The sequence below is a fragment of the Oratosquilla oratoria genome, chromosome 24 (genome assembly GCF_046742065.1).
Source record: "Oratosquilla oratoria isolate Oo_2021 chromosome 24, ASM4674206v1, whole genome shotgun sequence".
Taxonomy (NCBI): Eukaryota; Metazoa; Arthropoda; class Malacostraca; order Stomatopoda; family Squillidae; genus Oratosquilla; species Oratosquilla oratoria.
Window position 1 is genome coordinate 5408676 of NC_134800.1, and position 10791 is coordinate 5419466.

Consider the following 10791-nt stretch of genomic DNA (forward strand, 5'->3'; position numbering starts at 1 on the left):
ACCCATCTCTCTACTCTGATTCGATATCGTCAGCACTCTCACCTAAGTCTCAAGGTGCAACCCTGAGGGGCTGACACTCGGTCAGGGTTGACGCTCATTTACTTGGTGGTTGCCCCCTACCCCCACGGGGAAATATATATATATATATATATATATATATATATATATATATATATATATATATATATATATATATATTCCACTGATTGGGCTTAGGATGGGTTGAGGGAAAGGCTCAGGATAAAATCATCGGGCACTAGTGAGGTCAAATTTAAAAGTTAACAATAGTCATGTGGCACTCAGAAGCTGTCCTACAGATTCAACTTTCTAGTCATTTTTCTTGAATATTTTCGCCAATATTTTTGCTATAAATATTCGGCCTAACAATAGACGAAGGCCAACTACTTTTTTTTTTCTTCGAGAATGATAAATTCCTGTTACTATTCATGTCTCTAGAAGGGCCTAGAAAGTCTAGATTCTGTTTTGGAGAAATCTAGTTTTGTCTAACACGCAAAAAATATTCACTTCAGCGTTAGCATGGTCACTCCACACACACACACACACACACACACACACACACACACAAATAGACACACATACACACACACTCATATACACACCTTGTGGCGCTGTTGTTAGAGTTCTCGCCTGCCACTACGTCACTCCGGGTTCAAATCTCGCCCAGGTCTGAAATAATTTCAGTATCGCTTCGCTACGGGATGTTACTCCAACTCTCGTGGGCGAGGAGTTGGGTGTGTGTGTGCGTGTAAGGTCACAGTATTACCCATATATCGGTCATACGAGCTCTGAGCTCTCATCCGGGAGGTTAATAACTGTCGATCACGCGTCCAACATGTGATCCAAGACCATGGTGAATCACACATACATGCACACACTCGCATACACATGAACACACAAACGCACACACACACACACACACACACATTTGTCCTTATGTTTTCTAGACAAAAGAATGAAGATAAATTAAATTAAAAGAGAAATATTGCAGCTAGAGACACGTCAAGTGCGGAGTTCCTCGTGGATCAGTAATTGTGCCGATGACAGTCACTACAGACATAAATGATCTACCACAACTGTTTTAGTGTGTTAGCTGATGATCCAAAACAACTCGAGAGACACTGGGGAACAACGGTTCGTGTTTAGACTTGCAACAGGATCTAGCTATATGACTGGAGTGAAACTGGTACATAGAAACTGACACCATAACACATAAGACCACGAGGAACCTGCGGTTCAGTTAAAAACTGACACGCAAGCGCATATACGCAGTGCTACACACACGAAAGCGGTCGGACTTAGTCCACTGCAGAACCTTTGGTCTATCCACTTCTGTGATGACACAGCCCTCGCACCTCACTTTACACGTCTTGGTAAGGTTATTTGTAAAGTGTGGTGTGCACGTGGGGTGTTGAGCGTGTCGGAGTGAGGTGCACACGTGTACACGTGTGTATGCATGTACACAAAAACTTGTATGGGCATACATATCACATGAAATCTTCGACCGGTTTCTTGTGGACTTGTAAACATCGTCATCACCTTTCGGGAACGCAGCTACTCGAGGCTTACTACCAGGAGATCACTCTCGTCTTACATAAGAATGGAGGAGACTGCAGGAGACCATAAGACCTACACTAGGCAGTTCCGTGTCCCTTACCACCTGACATCCCTAACAGTAAAGTCATGTGATCTTTTCTTAAAACAACCAATAGTTTCAGAATTCACTACATGGTCACTAAGTCTATTCCATTCATTAACCACACTGTTGGTAAACTAGAGAGAGAGAGAGAGAGAGAGAGAGAGAGAGAGAGAGAGAGAGAGAGAGAGAGAGAGAGAGAGAGAGAGAGAGAGAGAGAGAGGGGAGAGAGTGAAAGGAGAGAATGAGAGAGAGGAGTGAGAGAGAGAAAGAGAGAGAGAGAGAGGGAGGGAGGGAGAGAGAGAGAGACGAGAGAGAAAGAGTGAAAGAAAGAAAGAGAGAGAGAGAGATACGTAGACATCGTCATCATCACCCACTGGGTACGCACACAGTCGAAACTTCCGAAGTGCGTAATACGAAGTGCGTTCTTGGTGGTCTATCGAACTCGAGATCTGACTTCGAGTGCACGAGCACCGAAAGGTCGTGGGGTACAGTACTCGCGTGCTGATTGGTTGGTCTGGAGTAGCTCCTCTCCCACCACCCCCTTCCCCCCTTCTCTCTCTCTCTCTCTCCCTCTCTCTCTCTTGGTCTACTAAGTCTCCATTTTGTTGTAATAGTATTATTTGTTTATTTTAGCTGCTGTCAACTGCCCCTCTCGTTACCTGACACCTGAAGGAAGGGATGAAGACTCTCATAGACGCATGCCACTTAGTTTGCATGGGATACCACTGGTCACATTTGTCTTTCGTGTCTCGGGGCGCCCAGAGTTATGTCGGGATTTTCGTTCTGGCGTAAGCTTGGATGAATGACATTTTTCGCCAAATTCGATTTTGCCAAATCGTCGTTCGCCAAACTACGTTTTGCTAAATTGGATTTCGTCAAATTATATATTGACACAACATTTTGCCAAATTCAGTTCATAACTAAAACTGATGAAGAAGAAACAAATTAAAAAAGTAATGGAGCGATCTAATATTAAAAACGGACATGGTTTTCGAAATTATTTGGAAATGTAAGAAAATGTTCTATTTTGTTTTGTTTTAATATTGTCGAATACCAATGTCTAGAAATTCCGAAGACGAAGTTCAATCTATCTATACACACACACACACGTATATATATATATATATATATATATATATTTATATATATATATATATATATATATATATATATATATATATATATATATATATGCAAAGTAGACCACTTGGGAAAAAAACTAACGAAGCAGAGCGCTTTCGTATATTACATCCAGTGCATTGAAGATGTAATATACGAATGCGCTCTGCTTCGTTAGTTTCTTTTTCCAAGTGGTCTACTTTGTATAAGTGAACACACGTACCCGTGTTCTTACTAGCACACACACACACACACACACACACACACACACACACACACATATATATATATATATATATATATATATATATATATATATATATACACACATATATACACAACAGCAAAACAATCCCAACGAGTATCTAACGCCCCAACCCCCCTCATATCACACTCCCCTCCCCCTCCCCCAACCTTCCCCCCTCCTCCCAACCTCCCCCATCCCCCCACTTCCAGGAATACGACAGACATGCATCCTTCTCCCAAACCTCCAGTGCAGGACCATAAAAAAAGAAAAAAAACGTTTGCTTGTGGCCTGAAGCCAAGGCCACACGCGAGTAAACAAATCTAGTGACGGTTTCGGCCGTAGGAAAGAGCCACTTGTGTGTGTGTGTGTGTGTGTGTGTGTGTGTGTGTGTGTGTGTGTGTGAACGTTTGTGTATGTCCGTGTGTGTCCGTATGTGTATTGTGTGTGTGTGTGTGTGTGTGTGTGTGTGTGTGTATGCGCGCGCGCGCGAGCGTTTGTGTATGCATGTGTGTCTGGTAGTATGTGTGACTGCGTGTGCGTGTGTATGTATCTACGAGTGTGTATGTGTTTGTGCGTGTGTACATGTGTGTGTGTGTGTGTGTGTGTGTGTGTGTGTGCGTATGCATGTGTGTGCATGCGCGTACATAACTATTTATGCAAAATGGACAGACTTCCTTTTCTCTCGATCTTGTATTTATGTATGTACGTGATTCACCATGGTCTTGGACCACGTGTTGGACTCGTGATCGACAGCTATTTCCCTCCCGGAAGAGAGCTCAGAGCTCATACATGACCGATCTATGGGTAATGCTGTTACCTTACACGCACACACCCACACCCAACTCCCCTCTCACGAGAGCTGGAGTAACGACTCGCAACGCAGCGAAACTGAAATTATTTCAGCCCTGAGCGGGATTCGAACCCGGACAGCCGTAGTGGCGGCCGGGAACTCTAACCACTGCGCCATCGAGTATGTATGTCCTGTATGTATGTTTATATGTATATACGTGTATGTGCGTATGAACGTGCGTAAACTTTATTTACTAGTATTAACTAGTACATAACGGGACCAAGTTTTTTCTGGCAGCATCTCGCTGTTTATTCTTTATTCCACAAAAACCGGTTTCAACTTCTAATAATGTTCTTTGTCCCCAGAACTTGTTTATAAACTCGAATCTGCACGTGTGTTTGTGTGTGTGTGTGTGTGTGTGTGTGTGTGTGTGTGTGTGTGTGTGTGTGTGTGTGTGTGTGTGTGTGTGTGTGTGTGTGTGTGTCTGTGTTCAATTTGTCTTCTGTGCTTGTGTGTGTGTGTATGTGTGTGTGTGTGTGTGTGTGTGTGTGTGTGTGTGTGTGTGTGTGTGTGTGTGTGTGTGTGACACAGAGACTACGGGTTGTGTGTGCATACGTCTGTGTGTGTGAGAGTATGCACATATGTGTGCGTAAACATGTGTATTTGTGTGTGTATGTTTTATATGTACGCGCCTGTTCATGCATAGGCTACATGTCTGTATGTCAGTGCCAGGCTTAAAAAAAATCTGACCCATAATTTTTCGTTCAAAACAACGTTAAATCATCGATTTTTCACGAAAAAAAAGAAAAAAAAAGAAGAGATAAAATAAAATAAAATAAAAATAAAGTCATTGCGCTTAGGACCTCACGAAGAGGTGTTGGGTCCGCCTTCATTGTTCCAAGCAACCTCCTAAGTTGCAGGTGGAGGTGACTTCAACCTCCTGAAGCTGTGGAGAAGGCCAAGACTAAAAGGTCACTGGAAACACCATGAACAAGGCGCTGCGTTCCAGAAGGTAAAACCATGTTACATAAGTTTGAGAGAGTGAGAGAGAGAGAGAGAGAGAGAGAGAGAGAGAGAGAGAGAGAGAGAGAGAGAGAGAGAGAGAGAGAGAGAGAGAGAGAGAGAGAGAGAACGATAGATAGCAAGAAACATAGATATAAGATAGGGAGAGAGAGGACGATAGTTAGATACATGATACATACATACACAGATATATATAGAAAGACAGATACACAGATAGAGCAAGAGGTAGATAGATATATAGAAATAGACAGACAGATATACATATATATATATTATATATATACATATATATATATATATATATATATACATATATATATATTATATATATATACATATGGAGAGAGAGAGACAGGGATACAACGAGACAGATAGATATATAAAAAGAGATAGAGACAAAAAGACATGCAGATACACAGATGTATAGAAACAGAGATAGAGACAGACAGACAGACACACAGAGAGACAGAGACAGAAAAATCACAGATAAACAGATATAGATAGATAGATAGATAGATAGACATAGAGAGAAAGCGAGATAGATAGATATAGACGCCAATTTGGGTACATTATTCAAGATACCGTAAGAGGCAGGATTTACGTTGTCAAACAAGATTTTCTTTTCTTCCCAGTGAAGTCTTTCAAGCAACTTTTTCAGACAACGCTCTTGGTGTGAAGCCGGCACTGCCCAAGGACAGCAGCGCCTTGGGCCACTGTCCCGCAGTGTAAGCACGAAGGCTCCAGTGATTGCCACTTGCTCTAGTTGTCCTAGAACCCGGAGCAAATGTGGTTGATTATATATATATATATGTATATACATATATATATATATAATATGCATATGTTATATATATATATATATATATATATATATATATATATATGTGTGGGTGTATATACTATATATATATATATGTGTGTGTGTGTGTGTGTGTGTGTGTGTGTGTGTGTGTGTGTGTGTGTGTGTGTGTGCGCGCATATACGTGGGAACTCAATCTGAATGAAAAAAAAATTGTATTTTAATACAATGGGACCTCGAGAACTGTATTACACTGACGTAGGAGGGGATGGAAGTGATTGTTACATCTCTACGTTGTTTAATACACAGAGAGTCGTCGTAAGGAGTGGGAGGGGCGGGTGTATGGGAGCTTGCTGAGGGAGACCGTGGGGGACTGGTGACAGCGTGTGAGTGAAGTAACGCGACTCCTGGCGTATGCGATGGATGATGATTGATGGTCGCTGATGGAATTATCGGGACGAATTTCTTGAAGAAGTTTCTCCAGACGCGTTGTTAGTTGCCCTCTTCGAGAAGGCTGAGGTTATGATAAACACCTGGGTGACCTGCTCGTGATCAAAAGAGAGAGAGAGATGGTAAGGAGGGAGGGAGGGAGAGAGAGAGGGAGAGAGCGAAAGAGGGAGAGAGAGGGAGAGAGAGAGAGAGAGAGAGAGAGAGAGAGAGAGAGAGAGAGAGAGAGAGAGAAGGGGAGAGAGAATGAGAGAGAGAGGGGGAGAGAGAATGAGAGAGAGAGGGGGGTGAAAAGGAGAGAGAGTGAGAGGGAGAGAGAGAGGGGGAGGAGAGAGAGAGAGGGAGAGAATGAGAGAGAGAGAGAGAGAGAGAGAGAGAGAGAGAGAGAGAGAGAGGGAAAGAGTGAGTGAGAGAGTGAGAGGGAAGTAGAGAGAATGAGAGGAAGAGAGAGATCAAGAGAGAGGAAGAGAGAGGGAGGGAGAGAGAGATCAAGAGAGAGGAAGAGAGAGGGAGGGAGAGAGAGAATGAGAGGAAGAGAGAGAGAGAGAGAGAGAGAGAGAGAGAGAGAGAGAGAGAGAGAGAGAGAGGGAGGGAGAAAGAGAGATAGAGAATGAGAGAGAGAGAGAGAGAGAGAGAGAGAGAGAGAGAGAGAGAGAGAGAGTATCCATCCACCTCCAGTCTGTTTTTGTTGACCACCTGTACCTCGATGTTTTTCTGGGGGGTGGAAGGTGGGAGAGAGGAGGGAGAGAGAGGGGGGGAGAGGGGGGAGAGAGGAATTCATGGCAGCATCTGATGCACAACAGGTCTCCAGATCTACCCCTAGTTTCCACCAATAGGAGAGGATCGTACGATGGGATCCACCAATCACAGCCAAGGATCCGCTGCCACACCCACCACTTCCTCGAGGTTATTTGTGACCCCAAAATTCGTTGTTTTCATTCACACGAGGACAGAGATGTTTATGTCAATTTACCGAAGAATCATAAGAATATGTTATTCATCAAAATTATTCCTCGGATTTTCTCAACTAAGTGACTTTTGGAGATGGATGGAGATGTGGAGTTGTAGTCTTTATATTGACGACTCCTTGAAGATTCTTCTTGGTTTTCTTGATGTCTTACTTTTGAGATTCTTGTGCCTTCTCGTTTCATCCGCATTTCATATAGTATTTCTTAATGTTCTGTAAGTTGTTGTTCTTGGTTTGTGAACAGGGGCAAATTCTGATTAGGTTGTTGCTCTTTTGGTACCACGAACTTTGCAAAGGGAGTGAGGGATGGGTGGGTAGGGTGGTGGCAGGCATCAAATAAAAATTCTCCTCCCATAAAAAAAAAAAAAAAAAATCTGGTAGGGGTGGGGGAGCAGGCATCACATAAAAATTCTCCTTAAAAAAAAAAAAAAAAAAAAAAAAAAAAAAATTCTGGCACATGGCGACATCTGGCAACCCCTCACCCAGGTAAGGTTTCGTCATCTCCTGCTGGCGTCGGCGGGAGACATATAAGCCGGACGCAGACCTACCCGGGACAGTTGCTCTTGGAGTGCGGCAAGTGGTTTATCTCCTAACGCCTCCAATCGGTGCCTTACTTGGGACACAACGCTTTTCTTAACTCTTTTTCTCTCAAACTCATTTAACGTCTCAGAAGTGTTAAAACGTTCGTTAATAGGTGAGCAAAATACAGTGTTTCGAAAACTTGGCATTTGGCCATTATGTTGTATACAGTACATGTGAGTGGATATTGAAGTGTACATTTAGATATATCTACATACAGTCATGCATATACATACATACATATATATATATATATATATACATATATATATATACGTATGCACAGGATACATACAGTACATACATTTACATGTTATTTGAAGATGGGGTTCTCCCTTGAGAAAAGTCTTGACATGTCCACATACTGTTAAGACACCATAATATCTCCCACGAATGAAAGAACCAACATCCTCACCTCGCCGGTGTGTCTTAGATTCGTAAAAATGCAACGAAGTTATCTTAAAGTCTTGTTGGAAACTGACTACTTGTGTGTGCGTGTGTGTGTGTATGTGTGTGTGTGTGTATCAGTTTATAGAACATTCGAATCTTAATTTTGCATTCATCAGTTCAATCTCAGCTGTAGAACAAAGCTTTGCAAAGTTATGCAATGTTGCAAATATGGTCCAACTTTGCGTTTTCCTTTGACTCAAAGCGGTGATTTACCATAAAACAACCGACTCCTCCCCGGTGGCGGGAATAGGTTACCTCCCATAGTGTTCAATGGAGCCCTTCACATGTGGCCGCGCGCGCGTGAAAGGCTCCATTGAAACCTATGGGAGGTTGTGGCGGAAACCGGTTCTCCCGTTTGAAAAGGTCCTGACCATGATGTATCTATCACGTGGTGGCTAAGGTCGTTGGTGCGGCGAGGAGTCTGGTTCCAATCTGTCTTACCTTTTCGGGAGTTGCAGTCATACAATTCTTAGAGTTAATGGAAGATAGAAGTTAATTTCATACGGCAAGAAGTTCTTATCGCTTAAAGAATATATGTACATATGGATATGTCTTATGTTAATGCAACCAAAGATGATCAGAATTGAGATAAACAAAAGAACAAACACACATAGATAAATTGTCCGAAACACACACACACACACATACACACACACACTGATATGATCTGTAAAATATTTACATATATACATGACATCTGAAGTTCAGTGTGTGATCCTACGAAACCTAACGTGTGTTTTATTGTCTCCTTTTACAGATCCAAGATGCTGAAGCACACTTACGGTCGGATCCCCCTCTACATGCTCCAGCCAAAGGCGATCATCGACTTTGCTTCCCAGACCTTAGGTTACCGAGAGTCTTGCAAGAGTCAGATCGAAGACTCGCCGGTTCGCGAGGGCTGCAGAGACCGCGTCAAAGATTCCGATTCAGGTCTTGACGTCTATTCTCTTCAGGAAGTGGCCTCTCATGATTCCTTCGACAACTGTTGGGTCATCTTGTACGATAAGGTGGGTTGGTCACAGTATCAAAATTGTCTAAGCATTTTTTGGGGGGGTGGGAGGCTGTCTGGAGTGGTGGTCATAAGAGATAATCACTCAAAAACGCCTACTAGATTCCTGTATCTAGAGTTTCTTTCTTGATGATACAGTACTGAGTAATTTGTAACTAGTTCTCCAGTTTGTACAACAAAAAATGTTTCATTGCGGTTACTTAGCACTTTCAATTTGGATGTGGTTCTCCACTAACAAGTTCCCTTTCTTCCTCCAGGTGTATGACATTACTCGCTTCATGATGGAGCATCCTGGCGGAGAGGACGTTCTTTTGGAGTACGCGGGTCGGGACGCCACCACCGCCTTCAGGAGTGTAGGGCACTCCATGGCTGCTCTGAACTCCCTGAAGGAGTACCTGATCGGTATACTGCAGGAGAACGAAAGGGTCTTCACACAGGACGGACAGTGCCTCTGGAGTACTTTCTGAGGAGATCGGAAGGAATAGGTTCCTGCTGACGTCGAAGAATGGGGAGATCGAGGATCGTCCCTACTTCGAGTCTGGACGGAGACCAGGCTCGATCTTATTTTATTTTTTTAACAATGATAATACTGGTCTGTCGCTCAGGCCAAAAAAAGTTTAGGAAGAGGAGAAAAAAAAATGAAGAACATGTGGAGTTGAAGAAAACTGGAGCTGCTGATACAGTTCCCGTACTTGCTGTCGTTGTTGTTGCTGACGCAAAGTCCAGCATGAAGACGGCACATCACCATCGACCCGGGGTCACCAAAGGAAACCAAGTACCTGAGGACAATATTTTCGTTTTGTCAAAGTCGAAGAAAGTATACATAGGACTATTTTTTCTTACAAAATCGCTGTATGGAAGTTGGCCTGCTGTACCTGCGGGTCTTCTGGAAGGAAGACCAGGAGCAACGGACCGATCCCTGAGGGTACACGTTGCGTCTCCTGTGTACTTCTTCGAACACGAGGCCCAGCCGAAGCAGCATGGGGTGCCACCTTGACAAATGACCCCAGTCAAGGTGGCACTATTTAGCATTAGCAAGCCACGTCCAGGCCGGGGAGTCTGGAAAGTTCTGAGACCGGTCGACAGGGGGGCACATGATGGTCCAGTACTTCAGGTGGTCCCAGTTGGTCTTTGAACGCGGCAGGTGGGGTGCCTCTTTTGACAAATTACCCCAGTCAAGGCGGCACTATTTAGCATTAGCAAGCCACGTCCAGGCCGGGGAGTCTATGGAAAGTTCCGAGACCGGTCGACATGGGGCCACATGATGCTCCAGTACTTTAGGTGGTCCCAGCTGGTCTTTGAACGCGGCAAGTGGCACAGGTAGTGCCACCTTACACCTAGGCACCTTGGGCATATGGACCAAGGCTCATTGGCTTTAACCTTACTATTATTTATTGTATCGACAAAGAATAGTATTTTTATATAAATAAAGTAATGTATTGAATTAAAGAAGGAACCTTCATTATCACGTATATCAATAATTCATTACAGACTTAAAAACGTTAATTTAGTATTTCTTAAGTGTGACTATCACTTGTTCTGACTTCCCTAACTCAAGGGTCACATTCTAAGCACCTCGACTTCCTGGAAAAGATCTTCCTTACATGTATATAGATCTAATTATCTAATGCCCTAAACCATTTGTGTTGAAACGAAGGAGAATAAGAAAAATAAAGAAAGAGAGAGAGAGAGATGGACTTCAAA

The 10791-nt window shown here is 43.2% G+C and overlaps 1 protein-coding gene across 1 annotated transcript; it reads left to right on the forward strand.

Moving 5' to 3' along the window:
- Nucleotides 1-7557: 7557 nt before the first annotated feature.
- LOC143038408 (cytochrome b5-like) lies at nt 7558-10587 on the forward strand. Its single transcript, XM_076207560.1, has 3 exons — nt 7558-7743; nt 8836-9085; nt 9345-10587. Exons 2-3 carry the CDS (start codon nt 8843-8845, stop codon nt 9552-9554), a joined length of 453 nt encoding a protein of 150 aa, XP_076063675.1. The 5' UTR covers nt 7558-7743; nt 8836-8842; the 3' UTR covers nt 9555-10587.
- The last annotated feature ends 204 nt before the right edge of the window (nt 10588-10791 follow it).